The sequence below is a fragment of the Felis catus genome, chromosome D4, assembly GCF_018350175.1.
Source record: "Felis catus isolate Fca126 chromosome D4, F.catus_Fca126_mat1.0, whole genome shotgun sequence".
Lineage (NCBI taxonomy): Eukaryota > Metazoa > Chordata > Mammalia > Carnivora > Felidae > Felis > Felis catus.
Window position 1 is genome coordinate 87,006,120 of NC_058380.1, and position 20,027 is coordinate 87,026,146.

Sequence of the window (20,027 nt, forward strand, 5' to 3'; positions counted from 1 at the left end):
CTGGGCAAATGTCTACTCTCCTCACACAGCAGGGCGGTGTGGTCGGCTTTCCTGGTCAAGAACTCGCCAGGTTTTAACGGGAAAGTCGGCCTTCCCTTCGGTTGTAGCGGGGCTGGGAGCTGCACGAAGTGTAGTGTCTGGAAGGCGGGGAATGTCTCCCTTGCCTCCTTACAGGAGACATTTGGCCTCATTCTGGTCCCCACGGTGTTTGGTCTCCTCCAGCACCGGGCCCTGCGCGCTCCTGCCCCTCTTGGGCTGCCGCGGCCTGCGGTGCAGCTGCCCTCGGTGCCCGGGGGAAGTAGGCTCTGGGATCTATCCACACGGCTGTGCTCACAAAGCAGTCGCTCCGTGGCAGGCACCAGGCCGGGAGATGCGAGGGAAGATGAGCCGGCTGCGTGTCTCTGCAGCTTCAGGGGTGATCCTAGGTCAGATATTCACAGAGCGTTCTCGCCATCACACGTGGCTGACATTGGCGAGGTCCTTCCCTTCTGGACTTGCGCTCTAGTGTCTGCTAACCTACTTAGCCAGGAAGGTCGGGAGTGGGAGACCATCTGGGCTCCACCCTTTCCTCACAAGCCAGGCCCCGGCGCTTTGGTCGTCTGCCCCCCATGTGAGCCTGGCTTGGGCCCGTGGCGGAGAGGATGGCTGAGCTGACCGTGTCCTCCCGCAGGAGCTGAACGAACGGTGGCGGTCCCTGCAACAGCTGGCCGAGGAGCGCAGCCAGCTGTTGGGCAGCGCCCACGAGGTGCAGAGGTTCCACAGGTAAGGGCGGCGCAGGGCTGGGGGAGCGTTGACCTTGGCAGTCCCTAAGCTGGCTGACTTGGATCTGATCGACATCTGGGCTCTGGCATCTGGGACACGTGTCATGGGGTAGACTGCTTGGTAAATAGTGAGTGAGCGAATGACCGTGTGTTCTTCTGCTCTTTTAGAGTTTTTCATGGCAGCCACTGGTGTCCAGGCACCACAGCTAAATCCGTTTCCTGTCTCGTCCTGTACTCGGGGCAGCCGTGCTCAGCGGTCGTTAACTGCCTGTGTGTCTCCCCTCAGAGATGCCGACGAAACCAAAGAGTGGATTGAAGAGAAGAATCAGGCTCTCAACACAGACAATTACGGCCACGATCTGGCCAGCGTCCAGGCCCTACAGCGCAAGCACGAGGGCTTCGAGAGAGATCTGGCGGCTCTCGGCGACAAGGTGAGAGGTGGCAGTGCCCTCTGATGTCTTGGCCCCAGGTGGAGCACAGCTGCCGCCAGGCAGAGCACGGCTCCCTCACTTGCCATCCCTCCACCTTGTTCCCGTAGGTCAACTCCCTGGGGGAGACAGCCGAGCGCCTGATCCAGTCCCACCCCGAGTCAGCCGAGGACCTGCAGGAAAAGTGCACCGAGCTGGACCAGGCGTGGAGCAGCCTGGGAAAGCGCGCGGACCAGCGTAAGGCCAAGCTGGGCGACTCCCATGACCTACAACGCTTCCTCAGTGACTTCCGGTACGGAGCGGAGAAGCGTTTGTGTGCTCGTTGGGAAAGCGCTCCGTGGCTGATGTGCAGCCCTCAAACTAGCAGATGACAGCAAGTCAAAAAATAAGTGTCCGCTTCCCGGTCTAGGATGTGCACATGCACGCCATCTCTCCCCCATTTCCCGCCAGACCCTCTTCTGTTTCTTCCTCAGACGAATCTTTCAGAGGAGAGATGTACCTTAGTGTCTTCCAGTCGTTTTATTTAGAGAAATTTCAAGGCTGTAGAAAAATAGCCTGAAGCAGTGAACATGGATGACATCCTTCATCTGTAGTCACCAGTGAAGTTCTTACGACTTCGGCTTAACCTCCAAACACATTACTCTGTCTTGCTGGCCCACCTGAAAGTCGGTTGCAAATCCGTGGCCCTTTCTTTACCTTTAAGTGCCTGGACCTGTGTCTCCTGCAAACAAGGGTTTCCTGTTCACCGCACATCTGTCCTCCACCCCACGGTCTAACCCAGTCCAGTCCAGCAGTATTGAATCCGGTCCGCGTCCAGTTTCTCCACGTTGGCTCAAATGTGTACTCAGTAGCCAGGGTTTATTTTTTGGTCCAGGATCCAGTTGAGAATTACTGTTGCAGTGATAGAATGGTCTCCTTAACCTAGAACAGTATCCCTCTGCACTTTGATGACCCTGATGGTTTTGAGAAGTCCAGACCACTTGTCTAGCAGAATCTCCCATGACCTGGGACCTGTCTTAAGACTACGTAGCGCTCCACTGGTGGGTGATCTATGACTTGGTCCCTGGCACCCATTCAGGACAGGTGTTTTTTTTGTGGCATGCTTTTGTGCTAATGAGGGTCTTGCACACATACCTGCGTGCGTGTACATGTGTATTTTATCTAGGCATTTCCTGTATACAGATAGGAGAGGGCAGGCAGTTCTCTGGCAGGAGTTGGGTTTTTTGGTTTTTTTTTTTTTTTTCTTTTTTTGAGGCTAAGGTCACATAACATAAAGTTACAATTTTCTTTTTTTTTTTTTTTTTAATTTTTTTTCAATGTTTTTTATTTATTTTTGGGACAGAGAGAGACAGAGCATGAACGGGGGAGGGGCAGAGAGAGAGGGAGACACAGAATCGGAAACAGGCTCCAGGCTCTGAGCCATCAGCCCAGAGCCTGATGCGGGGCTCGAACTCACGGACCGCAAGATCGTGACCTGGCTGAAGTCGGATGCTTAACCGACTGCGCCACTCAGGCGCCCCGAGTTACAATTTTTTTAAGTTTATTTTTGAAAGAGGGAGGGAGAGAGAGAGCATGCACTGGTGGGGGCGGGGCAGAGAGCCAAAGCAGGGGTACAGAGGATCCAAAGCAGGTTCAAGGCTCTGAGCTGACAGCAGCGAGCCCAATGCAGGGCTTGAACCCATTAACCATGAGATCATGACCTGAGCCACCCAGATGCCCCCATACGGTTACGTATTCTAAAGCGTATATAGTTCATTGATAATGAGTGTGTTTGCAGCATTATACCACTACCAGCTCTCTGTAGTTTTGACAGTTTGCACTACCCCAGACGAATACCCCAAACCCCCTGAGGAATCACTCCCCATTCCCCTCTCCTTGAGTCTGCTTTCCATCTCTGTGGATTTGCCTCTTGTGGGTGTATTTTATCGAAGGAAGCCTAGGACCTGTGCCTTTACACATTGATTTTTGCACCCTCGTGTGCGGACATCAGTAAGAACCTGGGTTCAGCATGTGCAGAGGCCTGGGACAGCTGTGGGCTCAAAGAAGAGTGATTTCATCTGGAAAACTTAACCATAGCTGTTGTCTCTGTTAGAAACTGTTCCTCTGCAGAAACAGAAGATCTGAGTTACAAACTTCGTTCATTGTCTTCTGAGGAACGCTTGATTTTTTTTTTTTTTTTTTGTCTTTCAGTTTTTCTTAATGTCTCAGTAAGACGAACAAGAGGATTTGAAATATGCCCAGAGATGTAGATGAACTAGTTAGCCATTCAGTAGATTGGCTAGTTCGTAGATAACTAGTTAGCCCTGAATAATCATTCAGTGGGTTAACTAGTTCACCCTGAATAATGTTCTGAGACCAGAGTGGCGTGGCTCTTTTTTCCTGGGCAGAAAGCCTACTTGCCAGGTAATATAATAGCCATTTCTCTGTGGGTCTGCTTGCCAGGGACCTCATGTCTTGGATCAATGGAATACGAGGGTTGGTGTCCTCAGACGAGCTCGCCAAGGATGTCACCGGAGCTGAAGCCTTGCTGGAGCGACACCAGGTAGGTGGACCTGCCGGCCGAGCAGCAGAAAGGAGGTAGCACTGCAGGGCCGGGAAGACCTTGCCTCTGCCACCAGCACCACCCTTCACTGTGAGTCAGTGGTTGACACGACGGTGGGCATCTAGAGCGGGTTATCTAACCCCTTCCCTCCTCTTGGCAGGAGCACCGAACGGAAATTGATGCCAGGGCTGGCACTTTCCAGGCATTTGAGCAGTTTGGGCAGCAGCTGTTGGCTCATGGGCACTATGCCAGCCCAGAGGTCAAGGAGAAACTGGATATTCTCGATCGGGAGCGTGCAGGTCTGGAGAAGGCCTGGGCTCAGCGCAGGATGATGTTGGATCAGTGCCTTGAACTGCAGGTACGTGTGAGGGCCATCACGCCCTGTTTGCCACGGGCTTTCTGGCCGAGGTTTCACTGCCAGAGGCCCCATCTTCCCACCTGCCTCCCCTTCTGTAGCTGTTTCATCGGGACTGCGAGCAAGCTGAGAACTGGATGGCCGCCCGGGAGGCCTTCTTGAATACTGAGGACAAGGGAGACTCACTGGACAGCGTGGAGGCTCTGATCAAAAAACACGAGGACTTCGACAAAGCAATTAATGTGCAGGTGAGGCCTTTGTACCTTCAGGTCTAAATGTAGATTTTTCCAGATGGTCGTCTCTCTTTGTTGGCTTATTTTCCTTTCTGTAATAACGACTAGAATAAAAACTAGTCACTGACTTGGGTGAGTCACAGTTTTGGCCCCTGCCTTAAATTGGAATACTTGATATCGAATATACAAAGGAAGAACCGTCCTCTCTACACCTCCAACAGATACCTGTATTGTCCAGGGAAAAGGGCACACAGAAAAATGGTTTTTAAAACTTAGGTATATAAATTCTGGTATTTCTGAGGTTTTAACAGGGATGCCACAGAGAGGAAATTTATAACGTGTAGTAAGGAAAGAGAATGCGTGAACAGAAACAACTCAGGAAGACAGGAACCTCGATTTATAACTCATCTTGTTGAAATCTGACTCCTTTTTCCCACCAGTTTGATTCTGTGTGTGACATTCTCTGGTGTCGTAGCTCCTGTCCCCAGTGTGACCTGGCGTCTTCTTGAGTTAAACTCTACTCTCGTAATGGTCGAAATCAAGCTTTCTTCTGGCCTTTTACTCGCCTTCTAAAGTGTCAGTGTATTCTGATCCTGCCACAGCGAGTTCCCAGTCACCCAAGAGTAACCATTCTCTTCGCAAGACCTGCGGTCCAGTCTGGGCCGTCCCACCCACCTTGACCTCCCGCCTTTGTTTGCCGCCAGGAAGAGAAGATCGCCGCCCTCCAGTCCTTTGCTGACCAGCTCATTGCCGCCGGCCACTATGCCAAGGGCGACATCTCCAGTCGGCGCAACGAGGTTTTGGACAGGTGGGTGTCGCATGGTGCTGACCGGCCTCCCGGCCTGTCCCATTCTGAGGGAGGTTCACCTTTGGGCTCGGTTTCACTCGGTCAGGTGGCGACGCCTAAAAGCCCAGATGATTGAGAAGAGATCAAAGCTGGGAGAATCGCAGACGCTCCAGCAGTTCAGCCGGGACGTGGATGAGATCGAGGCTTGGATCAGCGAGAAATTACAGACCGCGAGTGATGAGTCATACAAGGACCCCACCAACATCCAGGTGAGCAGGTCCAAACGGCCGCTCGTCTCTGCGATGGCCCGCGTCAGTGAACGGGGTAGGTTTTGTTAGAGGAGGCGCCTTGAAGAGGAGGCTGTGCCTAGAAAACCGGTTCTGTGTCTGTGCTGGAGCCGATGAAAATTATTCTAAGAAGCTGAGCCAGTGGAAGAGGGTCACCAGACTCTCAGACGCGAGAAAGGGCTTTCCTCATGTTTCCCCATGGAAGCCTATCAGCTCTGAAGGCTCTGAAGCCCCGTGTCAGCTCTGAAAAGTCTGCTGGGTCCCCTCCTGTTCGCCCCAAAGGCTGAGCTTTCCCAGGGCAAGTGTGACAGCAAAATGAGCTGCTGTTTAAGGGCCGAGATGTGCGTTCACCTCAGTGTACTGAACTCTTGTTGTTTTAATCTATTTTTGTAGCTTTCCAAGCTGCTGGTAAGTTTTTAATTTTTTAAAAGAGTTTTAGTTAAATGCGCTCCAGTGTTTGTGTCCTTCTGCGTAGATCCTTGTTGTGGCCACCCGCAGTCACTCGTGTCTCCTCACCCATGCTTCTCATTTCTAATGATCCATCACACTCCATCAGGTGTCCCTGTGGGATGTGGCTTTCTCTGTCCTAATGAGCCTGCAGCCCTGCGCCCCCTTCCCTCTCCCCATGTGTCACTTAGGCACATTCTGTGCAATGTTTGATTTGGGGGCAGTAGTTAACCGCTGTCTTTCCAGAGGCACTTCTTTAAAAAAATAATAATAATAATCAGCTTTGTCTGTGTAGACTCGTGCTCACGGTTCTTGGAGGCCGAGAGCATGGAGTCTGTAGCGCAGTGTGTTTTCTGACGCACCCAAGCTGCCATCCACAGGTGCTGGTCCCTGGAGAGGGACAGTTAAAGAGCCACACAGAAGCAGATGATCTGCTTCCAAATCTAACAGGGACCAGGGGTGAGAGGTTAAGGAAGAAGGGGGACATGATTACTCGGGGTTAGTGACGGGGATTTTTCAGTCCAAATGTAGCTCAGACGTCTCTGTGAACAGATGGAAGCAATGAAGAAACAGAATAGGTGGGGTTTGAGGAGTGATGGGAGCGAGAAACAGAGGAGGGGAATTGGACTGAGGTCAGGAGGGATTGGACCCTTCTCGGTCTCAGCCGGGGCTCAGGCACCGGAGTCCGTGAAGGAGCCACCTCGACATAAGCGCCGCGTTGCGCCAGCCCAGCGGCTCCACCCTTTGACAGTTCCTGCCCCTGAAATGAAACATTTGATGCAGAATCCTTCCCCGACCGTGCTGTTTTTTGTGTTTTAGTTTTTTCCCCCAAATAATACCTTCCCCTGGACCCTCCCTTTCTCACCCAGAATTGTGCCACAGCTGTGTCCTTGCACTGTTCCTTGTGGTGTTTCCTAGACCTTCTGTTTCTTTGTGGATTTTTTTTTAAGTTTGTTTATTTATTTTGAGAGGGTGGGGAGTGGCAGAGAGAGAAGAGAGACAGAATCCTGACCTAGGGCTCCGTCTCACAGACCGTGAGATCATGACCTGAGCCGAGATCTAGAGTCAGACGCTTAACCAACTGAGCCACCCAGGCGCCCCTCTCTGTGCATTCTTAATAATCCCTTCCAGCCCCAGCATCAGGAGCCCGTCATTCTCCCGGCCCTCTCTTTTCCTGGCAAAAATAAATTGCTAGCTACTGTCAAGCTTGGATGTTGACTGTATTCACAAGTTTTGATTAATGTCAGCTACCTCGTGAGAAGGCAGCAAAGCCACAGCCTACAGCAGCTATGGATTCTTCTCTGTCAGTGGAGGGTCAGCCTGACCGTCTAGAGTGATCTCGGCCTTGCAGGAGGAGCGGGCCAGATGTGTGTTATCTGGTAGATGCTCTGTGTGCTAAGGAGAAGGCCGTGGAGAGAAATTGATGTCCGAGTAAATGAAACGTTGCAATTGCCTGTTGCTGATTTATATAGAATGTTCAAAAGTATATAATCTAGGACTTCGCTCCCAGATAGCCAGTCCAGCTGGTTTAAGAACTGACTCAATTCACCTACTCCTGAGCGGGTTCGTTTCTTCTCCTGGCGCAGACCTTCTGCCAAACTCCCAACACTGAGCCCTAAAATACGTCCAAAATTCGGTGTCTGCCGTCACTAAAAAACGTCATTTGCCCCCAGTTCTTTCAGCTTTCTACCACTTTCCCTTCTTCCTGACAATCCCTCATCCCTGAAAAAGAAGCGACCGAGCAGGACCTGGTTTTGAAAGGCGGTCTTTCTGGTGTTTCAGAGCAAGCACCAGAAGCACCAGGCCTTCGAGGCGGAGCTACACGCCAACGCCGACCGGATCCGCGGTGTCATCGACACGGGCAACTCCCTCATCGAGCGCGGGGCCTGTGCTGGCAGCGAGGACGCTGTCAAGGTATGGTGGGGGTGACGATGACTTTGAAACACAGTCCTAAGTGCGTAAACTGAGTTGTGCGCGTTACAGGTGGGCAACGTTGGGAGAATGGCGCCCTCTCCGCCAGTCACTCGGCTTCAGGAGAGGGTGCTGCTCTCCGTGGCTTAGCATCTCCCATGGCTCCTTTCTCTTCCCCAGGCCCGTCTGGCGGCCTTAGCAGACCAGTGGCAGTTCCTGGTGCAGAAGTCAGCTGAAAAGAGCCAGAAACTGAAAGAGGCCAACAAGCAGCAGAACTTCAACACCGGAATCAAGGACTTTGACTTCTGGCTGTCCGAGGTAATGGCAGGTTTTCCTTCCCACCATTGGAGGATTTCTGGTTGTTTGGGATGACGGGCCAGTCAGTAAGCCCCAGACCGTGACAGGGCAGGGCTCCCCTGGTTGCCCCTTTTCACAGAAATCTTCATTATCAGATAAGAGGTGTGTGTTTTAGGGGATTTATTAGCAGAGAGAATGAAGGCGACAAGAAGAGCTTGTGTGTGGTGGGAACTGGGCTGTAGCTCACTCCTCTCTGTAGGGAAGGCAGATAGACAGTGATGATGGGGTCTCTGTGGCTGGCAGCCCTGATGAGTCTGTGCCCAGATAGAAACCAAAGTAGCAGTTAGGTCAGGAGGCCAGAGTTGGTAGAAAATTCGGGAAGTAAGGGAAGCGTAAATAAATCAAAATTTTTAGAGACCACTAGTAACATCTGTCTCTCATCTGTATGTATTTCCGTGAACATTAGCGTCGCTGTATTTTTATATATAGTTGAGCTCACGATGTCATTTCTCGTTAGTACGTGTTGGGCGTGCTATTCTAAGTCACTGCAGAGTCTTCTTAAACGTTGGAATAACTGCATGAGTCCATCACAGCTGTGCCGTGGTTTTATCATTGCCACGCTGTTGGACGCTCAGGTGTTCCCGGCTTTGTGGTGGGACATCTGCACTGAACGCCTTTGTACATTAATCTTTGTTCCTCCTGCCGGTTCTTCCCTCGGGGGAGGTTCCTCGAGGTGGGATTGCTGTTCACTTGGCCCCTGTGCCTCGGTGAAGGCTCCATGACCCTATAGCTGTAGTATTTCAAGTCCTAGGCTCTCGAATCTGCATTTGATTGACAGGGAGGGAGAAGGAGTCAGGCCGCACGGGCCGGTACAAGCAGAGTCGCCGTAATAGCAGTAACCTGTGATTGACACGTTGGCAGCTGTCCAGAGACGTGGCCGAACAGCCGGGCGTCCTGGGTTTTCCGGAACACTCAACGCATCATATAGTGCTGGGCACCACACGGTAGCCCCCACTTTTGTGTTTCACCCCCAGGTGGAGGCCCTTCTGGCATCTGAGGATTACGGCAAAGACCTGGCCTCTGTGAACAACTTGCTGAAGAAGCACCAGCTGCTGGAGGCTGACATATCTGCCCATGAGGTGACTAGAGGGGGCGGTGGCACCCTATCGGGGACACAGCTGTGCTGGAACTGGCACACTGGGGGAAGGAGTGTGATGTCTGGCAGCTGAAGCCTCGATCTCAAGTGTGTGGCCTCAGGGCCATTTTATGCCCAGCACTATGATTGAAGGTGCCCTGGGAAGTTTATGTGGGTTTTGTCTGTCCATATTTGTTGTTATTAATCACGTTTTAAAAGTTACATAAAAAAAAAAAAAAAAAAAAAAGCAGTCTCAAGGGCTTTTTGTCATCCTCAAAATGACAAAATCAGAAATGGAGAACAGAGCAGCAGTCTCCAGGAGTTAGGCACAGGGGTGGGGTGCAGCAAACGAGGAAGGGACAGAGAAGTTCCTTTGTGCTCACGGAACAATGGCTCTTGCTTTGGGTTACGTGAATCTGCACGTAGGGTCCAATTACGTGGAAGGTACTTGCACTCCCAGAGACACACGTGGACGGCGCCAGGGTCACGTCCCAGCTCTGCTAGCACGCCGTGGTCGCTGCTACCGTGGGGAGAAGCTGGATGAGGGACAGACAGAAGTTGTACTGCTTTATCACTTCTCGGCCCTTTGGCTGAGATCAGGTGGAGAAGTTGTACTGCTCTTACAGCTTCTTGTGTGTCTGTAATTATTTCAAAATGAAAAAGAATAAAACTGAGAACGAGTTTATTTACCTAAAGTAATAATGAGCTCATGAAAAATTAACACGAATAACATTCTTAAAAAAATTTTTTTTTAATATTATTTTTGAGACAGAGAAAGAGCATGAACAGGGGAGGGTCAGAGAGAGAGAGACACACACACAGAATCTGAAGCAGGCTCCAGGCTCCAAGCTGTCAACACAGAGCCCGACGTGGGGCTCGAACTCACGGACTGTGAGATCATGACCTGAGTTGAAGTCAGATGCTTAACCGACTGAGCCACCCAGGCGCCCCTAACATGATGAGTAACATGCTTTATGGATGATAATTGTATTTTTCAAAACCAAAAAAACAGAAGAGGGGCACTGGCCTTATTTTTACAAATCTCTTTAATGTCCGGCTTAATGGAGTACAGCTGGATTCTTGTAGCTGCTTCTGAATTCAGTTTATGGGAGTGTGTCAGACACGGGGCAAACACAGCGTCCCACAGGGAGTTAGGGAAGGGAAACGGTGTTTTAATCCAGGTGATGACAGATACTCTAACACCAAACTCCGTACATGCTAGTTGTGTAAAGGTGAGTTGCAAAGTGGACTCTGAAACTCTATCGATCAGTGTTTCATACCATTTAATATTAAAATCCATGGGTCCATCTTGGACTTAGAAAGGTTTTTTTTTTTGGTTTTTGGTTTTGTTGTTGTTGTTGTTTTTTACCCATGCGTGATGTTACAAGATCGTTTGGAAAACATTCTGAGTTATGCAGGACTTGTAAACGCTGGCACGTTTTTTTATGTGATATCACATGTGCCGTCTGCTGACATCAAAGCCAGTCTCAACGGGAAAATCTTCACAGATCGAGCAGCTGTCGAGCTTGTGGAGGTGAACGTGCAGCTACCGGAATCCTCATTTTCACATGAAAGTTCGGGTTTATCAGTCACAGCAAACTCCGTCTTCCCGAAAGTGACAGTGTTTGCTTTGTTCTCGACAAGTATTTGTCAGATACCGACGTCTGGATGATCGTGGTTTGCTGCTCATCGTGCTTTTGCATGAAAATGACGGCCTGTGAAGTAGCAGCTAGTTGGGCTCACGACACGTGCTCCTTTGCAGGACGGTCCTCGAGCCGGAGTACGTGGCAGAAGTATTTGGTCACACAGGACGTTAAAAGTGGCCTCTACTCCAAGATGGATATTTAATGACACTAACAACTTCTGCTTTTACAAGGATGCCCCTAAGGGAAAGCGCGCGCCCAGGAAGGATGGGATTCCTGCTGGTACGGCCTTGAGCCGAGGCGTCTGCACCGTCCCCCCCCCCCCCCCACCGTTGTATCGTGGTGCAAACATCCACGCAGCGAAAGGGGCGTATAAATGTCTTTGTGTCATTAAAAAAGTAGTTTTGATCCCTTAGAGCTCCAGGGCCCCATGTGTTGCACTTTGGCATCGTCGGTACTGCACAACCTGTGAAGATGGTCACGGGAAACCCAGGTTTCTCACCCCTCCTGCTGTGTCCCCTGCCCCAGGATCGCCTGAAGGACCTGAACAGCCAAGCAGACAGCCTGATGACCAGCAGCGCCTTCGACACGTCCCAAGTGAAGGACAAGCGGGACACCATCAACAGTCGTTTCCAGAAGATCAAGAGCATGGCGGCCTCCCGGCGAGCGAAGCTGAATGAATCCCATCGCCTGCACCAGTTCTTCCGGGACATGGATGATGAGGAGTCCTGGATCAAGTACGTGTCCCTGGGGCTTCCCATTCTGAGTCCTCCGGGACGCCCGCTGAGCCTCGGGTGGCAGGCACTGGGAGCCACAGGCGGGGCGGGTGTCCGGACCGCCTGGCCACGAGGTCTCACCCTCTCCGGGGAAGTGGGGCAGAACGTGCCGGGCCTCTCCTGGCACCCAGGTGTGCTGTGACAGGGTCATCCATGGCCTCTGGGTGGTGGCAGCACCTCACAGCTGCGCTGGGATCCCTGGGGAACTTGGCCACTGCCCCTCCGGAGACGACAGCCTGATCGCCCAGCAGGATCAGTCCTTGAAGGAAGGATTTTGTTTGTCATTCCTACCCTGTCACAAAGTTGCTGTAGCTTTATGTAAACACACCGTTATTTAAGGACAAAATCCTGTCTCCTGTTCCTCGCTTCCTTAAAAAATTCCATCCGTATCTTTATGTATTTCTACGTGTGATGTGTGCACACTTGGTGAAGTAGGATTGACAGGGCGACACCGCGTAGGTGCTCCTAGATACATACGTGGACACTCTTCGTTTGGGAAATAGAGGCTTTCGTCTCCCAGGACACTGGCAAGGATTTCTGTGGAGAGAGGGGTAAACGTAGGCAGAGGACATCGTAGCGTATGTAGGTTCACAGCTCGCGACCGACCTGTCCAGCTGAAGACAGGGAGGTGCAGAGTGCCTGTTTGTGTCCAGGGAGAAGAAGCTGCTGGTGAGCTCCGAGGACTACGGCCGGGACCTAACAGGCGTCCAGAACCTGAGGAAGAAGCACAAGCGGCTGGAGGCAGAACTGGCTGCACACGAGCCTGCGATTCAGGTGAGGGACCTCTTCCGGCCGAGACGGTGGCGGGGGCTGCGTGGGCCCTGGGGACGTGCAGAGAAATCTTTTGCTCTCATTCATTTCACTGAGGCCTACGGTGTTTATGACCCCTCGTTCCAAACCTGGAAGAAAGTTGCGGATGTGATGCTGAGGTTTTTCCTGGATGCGTCTAGAAGCAGATGATAGCTGTCGATCTAATCCTTCTCGCCCTTCAGGGTGTCCTGGACACTGGGAAGAAGCTGTCTGATGACAACACCATTGGGAAGGAGGAGATTCAGCAGCGTCTGGCCCAGTTCGTGGAGCACTGGAAGGAGCTGAAGCAGCTGGCGGCAGCCAGGTCAGCGGCCAGAGGAAGGCGCGCGTGTCCCGCACGTGGGTGCAGCGTGCAAGGCCGGGCTCAGAGCTTCTGGGCCCTCCTGCCACCGCCTGGACCTTTTTCTTGGGTGTGCAAGTACCGCAGCTGGCTCATTCAGAGCCCCTTCCGACAGGCCCGTGCTCAGCTCGTCCCACGATGTGGATCTGAACCCAGCACGTGGTTCCCAAATTTCACGTTTGAACAACACTATCTCTGCTGCATGTTACGCAGAGGGCCTGACGGAACCATTTATGTCCCGCACGTGTGAATATTTGTAAGCAGATGTTAGCTATCAGAATTGAAGTTAGTGGCAATGGCTGATTGTTTTCCGTTTCCTGTAATCAGAGGCCAGCGGCTGGAGGAGTCCTTGGAGTATCAGCAGTTTGTAGCCAACGTGGAGGAGGAAGAAGCCTGGATCAATGAGAAAATGACCCTGGTAGCCAGTGAGGATTACGGAGACACTCTTGCTGCGATCCAGGTCAGAGAAGCTGGCGCCTGCTGCTTTGTTCAGTGGCTGTGTTCACGCCGGGAGAGCTCTCGGCCAGCAGTCACGGTCTCGCTGGTTGGTTTCAGTCCTCCCACCTCATGCGAGAGACCCTGCCCCTCTGGACAAATTTGCCCTGGCCGCCAGCCCTGGTGACCAGAGCCCCATGGTCGGTCAGGGGGCCCCGTTTCCACGGGTTATTGGTGCCCATTGGTCCCCTGGGGCCCTCAGCTTGGGGCGTACAGCAGCAGGAATCTATGGGCCTGTGGTTCTGGAGGCTGGAAGGCTGAAATCAAGGTGCATCAGAACCTCATTCTCTGAAACTTTGAGGGGAGGCCATTCCTGCCTCTTCTAGCTTCTCCCTGGCATTCCTGGCTGGCTCGTGGCAGTAGAATTGCAACCTGCTTGTTCTACGTGGCTCTCCTTCTGTGTCTGTCTTCCCATGGCTTTCTCTCCGGCTGTGTCTGTGCCCAAATTTCCCTCTTAAATGACACAAATCCTGCTAGATTAGGTCCCGCCCCAGTGACCTCATGTGAACTTGGTTATACCTGCGTCTGCAGAGACCTCAGTTCCACGTTCATAGGTGCCAGGGATTAGGACGCCCTTGTTTTCAGGGGACACACGAGCCCACACCCTGAGCACACGGGTGGCTGTGGCCGTGTCACAGTCATACAGGCAGCAGCGGCTTGTTATCCGTGGTTGTACCACTTTCGAGTGGGGCCCCTCACACAGCCCCAAGGTGGGGGCTGTGGGCCAAGGAACCACGACAGTGTCCCTGGCGGCTGGCACATCTCTGTTCCCTTCCTTTCGCCTCCCTCCAGCTGCCTTGCCCAGCGGCCATAGGCAGCATTCAAAGTGGCAGAGGTGGAAGCTTCGAGGCTTAGCCCCAGGCATCACATGACACCATCCACGCCACATGGTGGCAAGCAGGCCAGGGCCACGGGCTGGATAAACGCCTCCCCTCTTGCTGGGAGGAGCCACACGTTCTGGTCGGAAGTTCCCGGATCTGGGCCACCAGCCGTGGAGACAGAGTTTGCGTTCCCAAGAGTCTGGGTAGCCCCCGAGCCACGTTCTCAGAGGGGGTGCCCTATTCGGGTGGTTTAGACGGAGGAAAGGGTTTGTCTGTCTTCTGCACGGTCCGGGCCTGTGCAGAGGCCCTGTCTCCGCCCCTTCACTTGTACCCAGGGAGGGAGACTTGGAAGGTCGCTTAGGAGCTGAACCCAGGGGAAACCTTAGCCTGAGAGTCCCCATTTGGTTGGGTGTGTCTTAAGCTTGTGTTGGGTTTAGTGCTTTCTGTGTGGTCTTGTAAGGGAAAGAGGGATGCTGTAGTGGCCGATTAGCAGGAGTTAACCCCTTCAGTAAGGCCTTCCCTGACGTCCCTTCTCAAGCTCAGCCTGCGCTGCCAGTTACTTGCCACATCATGGTCTTACCACCTTGATAATTACCTGTTAACATCGGTCCCTGTGTCCTCAGCCTCCAGCTAGACCGGGACGCATGTGAGGTCAGGTGGCTTACAGCTCTGTGCTCTGTGTCCCCTGCCCAGTACTGGCACATGCCAGGCCCTCGGCAGCTGGCCTTTCTGCTTCCACTCCAGGGCTTACTAAAGAAACACGAAGCTTTTGAGACAGACTTCACTGTGCACAAGGACCGTGTGAATGACGTCTGCAGTAACGGACAAGACCTCGTTAAGAAGGTGAGCCTGGCCTGCCTGTAAAATGTTCATTTTCCACACGAGGGATGCGTGCCCACACAAAGTCCATCTGCTGGAATATTCCCCCAAGAAAGGTTTTTGCATAGAGACTGGTAGCAATTCCATTCCCGTATTCCATAAAGAAGAGAAGGGTTATATGATTGGTCGGGTGTTCTCCCCCTTTCCGGAGCCAGTTGGTAAAGTTACTCTACAGCACTTACATTCCCTGCCTTTGTTAAGCAGAGAAGCATCCCTGATGGTCTTTCTGCGACATTGGCATTCCCACGTAGCGGCTCTCTCAGTTTTTCTTGGGAGGTACAAGCTCTTTACAGAAGTACTAGAAAATGCAAGAAAAATAAAGCCACCAGAAGGATCGATCACCAGCGAGGTCTGCATGCCTCACCTCCCTGACCCCTCCGCACGTACAGCCTCCCCTGGATAGGATAGGTCCAGTTCCGTCAACGTACGTCGCACTGCGAAGCCTGGCTGCGTCCAGGATGTTTTAGAAACAAATGTGTTAAAATCACGAGGTTTATTTCGGTCCGGCAGCCCTTGAGGGAGGGCAGACGGGAGGGGTCTTGGGCTTTCTCACCAGCAGTGAAGTCAGGTCACTTGCGTATTGGCGCTCCAGACTAGGCGCGGTGCTGCCATTGGTCGCGACTTAGTGACGCGATCACTTAGGTGCGGTGACAGATGTTCAGTACCACGAGACAAGTACCTTTCAACAGCTGTAGCTTCCTGTTGCAAACGCAACAAGTAGATAAGATTTCTCGTCACGGGATTTGCTCCAAGCCTGGGGTTGAGACTAGGGATCCGGTCCGTAGGAGGTAGCAGTATGTTCAGGTCCGTGCTCACTGCAGAGCTTCTCTCCCTTGCGCTTATGAGCCGATAAACTAACAGGAAAGCTGATTTCAGAAACGTACCACGTATGAACAGAGATGAGACCTGCAGACGATCTCCACGCGCACGCAGCCCCGCTGCGTGTTCTCTGTTCTTGTGGCCTGGGCCGTGACTGCGAATATTCTGCAGCCTTCCAGCGGAGCCCGGTGCTTTGCTGTCAGCAACAGTCTTTGTTTCCTCCCTGAGTGTCTCTCTACGTTTTATGCTGACTTGTGTATGGTTTCAAATGCGGTTTATCCAAGACTGAATCTGAGTGTTTGGGGCCCAAGAATTGTCAGTGTCCGCTTTTTCTGAACTGTTGGGTTTTTTTATTTGTTTTTTAATATTAATTTTTAAGAGAGAAAGAGAGTGTGTGCAGGCAGGGGAGGGGCAGAGAGAGAGGAAGACACAGAACCCGAAGCAGGCTCCAGGCTCCGAGCCGTCAGCACAGAGCCCGACGTGGGACTCGATCTCATGAACTGTGAGATCATGACCCGAGCTGGAGTCCGATGCTGAACCGACGGGGCCCCCCGGGCGCCCCTCTGAACGTTGTTTTTGTTGCATGTGTATAGTAGCCGTTTTTTTGGATGTGTAGTAAGTTGGAAGTATCTGTGCTTTTTCTCCATTTTTGCTATCAAGAATGCTAACGAGGGGTTCCCTCGTTAGGGGGTGGCTCAGTCGGTTGAGCATTCAACCCTTGGTCTCAGCTTAGGTCTTGATCTCAAGGTCACGAGTTCAGGCTTTGCACTGGGTGTGAAGCCTTACTTAAAAAAAAAAACCAAACTAACAAATACATCATTGTGACATTTCGGCACGTTCCTCAGTGTTTCTTCAGAACTCCTTCCTGTGAGTGGAATTGCCAGCATTCCCCTTTCAAGGCTTTTACTCCGTGTTGCCCGTGGAGAAGCCTTCCCTGCCGTACCTCCCCCCGGAGGAGGGCAGCGGGGCGCACGGCCCGCCTCACCAGCCTGGAGGGCCTTCGCGGGCGGGGAGGGTACGGGTGTGGTGGCTGCGGCCGGGGGTGAGGCCGACCAGGCTGTGCCTTCTCTCCGTGGCCTAGAACAATCACCATGAGGAGAACATCTCTTCAAAGATGAAGGGCTTGAACGGGAAGGTGTCAGACTTGGAGAAAGCCGCTGCCCAGAGGAAGGCAAAGCTTGATGAGAACTCGGCCTTCCTTCAGTTCAACTGGAAGGCTGACGTGGTGGAGTCCTGGATCGGTGAGTGAGTGCTGGCCCGTCCAGCCTGGCCCCAAGTTTCTCGTCCTCCCCGGCCAGGAGGATTGTTGCAGGGCCGTAGCTCATCTGTTTCCTCAGCAGTTGGTTTTCTTCTCCAGAGAAGAAACGGATCTATTGCAGGGGTGTCTGAGAAGACACCGTGTCCTGAGGCCGAGGGCGGGGGCCGTGGGTCAGCACAGGGGTTAACAAAGCAAAAACCCTTAGCCCAGGAGGGAGTGACAGGCGTCACAGCACAAACAAAATGGCACGGCAGCGGACACACAGCTGTGCTGTCCCCTAGCTGCCCGGGCCCAGGGTGCAGTCCGGCTCCTGGGCGAGAGGGGACCAGACTCTGGGACCTGTGTGACCCTGGTGGTTGCTGTCACTTAAGCGACAATTGAACCACAATCCAGGATGAGCTGGAAGGACCTCGTCCCGGCCCGGCTAGAGAACGGGCCTGGCTGCAGGGAGGTGGGAACCGGCTGACATGGGGTCAGAGACCGCTGTTAGCGTTATTGGGATTTAAACATCCACAGGGTGACAGCGTGCCTCAGTTTTCTTAATTCACCTCACTGTACCAAGAAGGCTGGCCTATTTCTCGTTTTTGGTTTCTCAGGTGAGAAGGAGAACAGCCTGAAGACGGACGATTATGGCCGCGACCTGTCTTCCGTGCAGACCCTCCTTACCAAACAGGTCAGTCTTGGCCCGTTTGTTGCCCGACCGAAATGTGTGCAGATAGCGCGTCCTTGCAGGCGGCTGGTGCTCTGCAGCTCTCGCTGAGAAACCCCCTGGGGCTCAGCAGTGAGCAGGGTGCGGTTCTGGTCCTCGGGGAGCTTCCAGACCAGGCATCCGTGCTCCGGCCCGACGGCAGGGCGTGCTGTGGACTTAACACCCCAGCGGTGTCTGACTCGGGTGCCAGAAAGCCAGGGCTGATGGGGAAGGTCTTCCCAGAGGGGAGCGGCTCAGCTGGGTCACCAGGGGTAAACTGCAGGCAGTCAGGTGGGGAGGCAGACGCTCGTTCCGGGCGGAGGTAGTGGGGCGAGCGGGGCACATAGAGGGAGCCCCACACCTCAATCTGCCTGTGGGGCAGGAGGCTGTCAGGAGAAGGTGGGGACTCTGGGCCGACAGTCTGGCTTGGGCGGCTGGCCAGACAGGCTCTGGTGCCGTCGCGCTGAGGCCCCCAGAAAGGGCGGGTTCCGGCGTCCCTGCCAACCCTACAGATTGGCTTACCGTTAGCTCCTCGTTCCAGGAAACCTTTGACGCCGGCCTGCAGGCCTTCCAGCAGGAGGGCATCGCCAACATCACTGCCCTCAAAGATCAGCTGCTGGCCGCCAAGCACATTCAGTCAAAGGCCATCGAGGCCCGGCACGCCTCCCTCATGAAGAGATGGAGCCAGCTTCTGGCCAACTCGGCCACCCGGAAGAAGAAGCTGCTGGAGGCGCAGGGTCACTTCCGCAAGGTAAGCGGCGGGGCCCCTGCGGAGCCCAGCCGGCCCGGCGCGCAGGGCAAGCCCGCCGGCCGCACAGACGTTCTGCATGCGGCCTGGGGTCGGCTTGAACCTAGCAGAAGGGGACCTTTGCCTCCGCGGCTGCTGCTCATTCACGTGCAGTGAGGGGAGGAAGTCGGAGGCCTTTGGAGAAGCGGGGGCACCGGCTCCACCCGGACGGCCCAGAAGCACCCCTGCCTTTCCCAGCCTCCGGCCCCAGCGTGGCGCGTGCAGCCTCGAGGCCGTGCTGAGCTGGGCTGCTCTGCTCCCAGGTGGAAGACCTCTTCCTGACCTTCGCCAAAAAGGCATCTGCCTTCAACAGCTGGTTTGAAAACGCCGAGGAGGATCTGACCGACCCCGTGCGCTGCAACTCCCTGGAGGAGATCAGAGCCTTGCGGGAGGCCCACGACGCCTTCCGCTCATCCCTCAGCTCTGCGCAGGCCGACTTCAGCCAGCTGGCCGAGCTGGACCGCCAGATCAAGAGCTTCCGCGTGGCCTCCAACCCCTACACGTGGTTCACCATGGAGGCCCTGGAGGAGACGTGGAGGAACCTGCAGAAGATCATCAAGGTGCCGCTGCCGCCCCGCCCAGAGCCGTCAGCCCGAGCTCGGGGGCTTGGGGGGCTGGCGGGTCGGTCTCACTTCCAGAAGCCGGAGCAGGTGCTGGCCAGCAGCCCATGCGAGGCCGACCATCAGTGCCTTCCCCTCACCTCTTGCTGGAGTTCGTGGGGGCGGCGGGGGGTGGTTTCCGAGGAGCCAGGGAACTGAGGGTTCTGAGCTCCCTAGATGTCCGCCAGCTTCCCTCTTTGGGTTGAGGTCAACATCCAGTCCTCCCTGCCTCCCAGCGCAATGGTCTCTGGTCATACTCGGCTTCAGAAAACTGAAATTCTGAGGCCTCTGGCCCGTCTCGAGGGCACCCCACCCCTCCCCGGAGCTAGTCCCGGAAGGAGGGCACCGGTGACACGGCGTCCCCTCCGCTCGGGCCTAGGAGCGGGAGCTGGAGCTGCAGAAGGAGCAGCGCCGGCAGGAGGAGAACGACAAGCTGCGGCAGGAGTTCGCCCAGCACGCCAACGCATTCCACCAGTGGATCCAGGAGACCAGGTGCCGTCGCCCCTGCTCCCCGTCCCCATCCCCCGCTCCAGGGAAGGGCGCGTTGTGGGCAACCCCGGAGGTGGAGGCGCTCTGGCAGGAAGGAAGGGAGGGAGGGAGGGACGGAGGGAGGGAGGAAGGGTTAGGGGCGTATGCTGGGCCGGCTCCAGCCAGAGGAGTGGGCGGAGTTCCCAAAGGTTGAGTTGTGGGGTGTCCTGGGTTGGGTGGGACTGTGCGTGGTGGGCAGTCGGTCCTAAGCAGCACATCAGGGCCTCACGATACAGGGTCGTGTGCAGTGTAGGTACTGATGTTCTTGCTTTTGTTTTTCTTTTCTTTCCTGTGTCTCTCTCTGTCCCCCACCTCCCGATTGCTGCTGTCTGGACACCACCTTGTCTTGCGGCTGCTTGGATCCCATCTGCACAGAACGTATCTCCTCGATGGGTTAATAT

At 54.1% G+C, this 20,027-nt stretch overlaps 1 protein-coding gene across 10 annotated transcripts in view; it reads left to right on the forward strand.

The window, feature by feature from the left end:
- The window catches only part of SPTAN1 (spectrin alpha, non-erythrocytic 1), a 61,885-nt gene that overhangs the window by 37,258 nt on the left and 4,600 nt on the right, over positions 1–20,027 (forward strand). For 6 of the 10 annotated variants that reach the window (XM_019816634.3, XM_019816632.2, XM_019816637.3 and 3 more), the window contains 23 exons: positions 671–762; positions 1,048–1,192; positions 1,300–1,481; positions 3,632–3,731; positions 3,892–4,089; positions 4,188–4,334; positions 5,024–5,127; positions 5,213–5,375; positions 5,787–5,801; positions 7,623–7,754; positions 7,932–8,069; positions 9,083–9,187; positions 11,355–11,563; positions 12,256–12,376; positions 12,595–12,716; positions 13,080–13,212; positions 14,813–14,911; positions 16,848–17,007; positions 17,621–17,697; positions 18,254–18,463; positions 18,763–19,059; positions 19,478–19,590; positions 20,002–20,019. In XM_019816634.3, coding sequence (XP_019672193.2) covers positions 671–762; positions 1,048–1,192; positions 1,300–1,481; positions 3,632–3,731; positions 3,892–4,089; positions 4,188–4,334; positions 5,024–5,127; positions 5,213–5,375; positions 5,787–5,801; positions 7,623–7,754; positions 7,932–8,069; positions 9,083–9,187; positions 11,355–11,563; positions 12,256–12,376; positions 12,595–12,716; positions 13,080–13,212; positions 14,813–14,911; positions 16,848–17,007; positions 17,621–17,697; positions 18,254–18,463; positions 18,763–19,059; positions 19,478–19,590; positions 20,002–20,019 — 3,080 coding nt within the window. The remainder of the gene's footprint in view (positions 1–670; positions 763–1,047; positions 1,193–1,299; positions 1,482–3,631; positions 3,732–3,891; positions 4,090–4,187; positions 4,335–5,023; positions 5,128–5,212; positions 5,376–5,786; positions 5,802–7,622; positions 7,755–7,931; positions 8,070–9,082; positions 9,188–11,354; positions 11,564–12,255; positions 12,377–12,594; positions 12,717–13,079; positions 13,213–14,812; positions 14,912–16,847; positions 17,008–17,620; positions 17,698–18,253; positions 18,464–18,762; positions 19,060–19,477; positions 19,591–20,001; positions 20,020–20,027) is intronic. The other 4 variants (XM_019816633.2, XM_019816638.3, XM_019816641.3 and 1 more) reach the window with 2 other exon arrangements.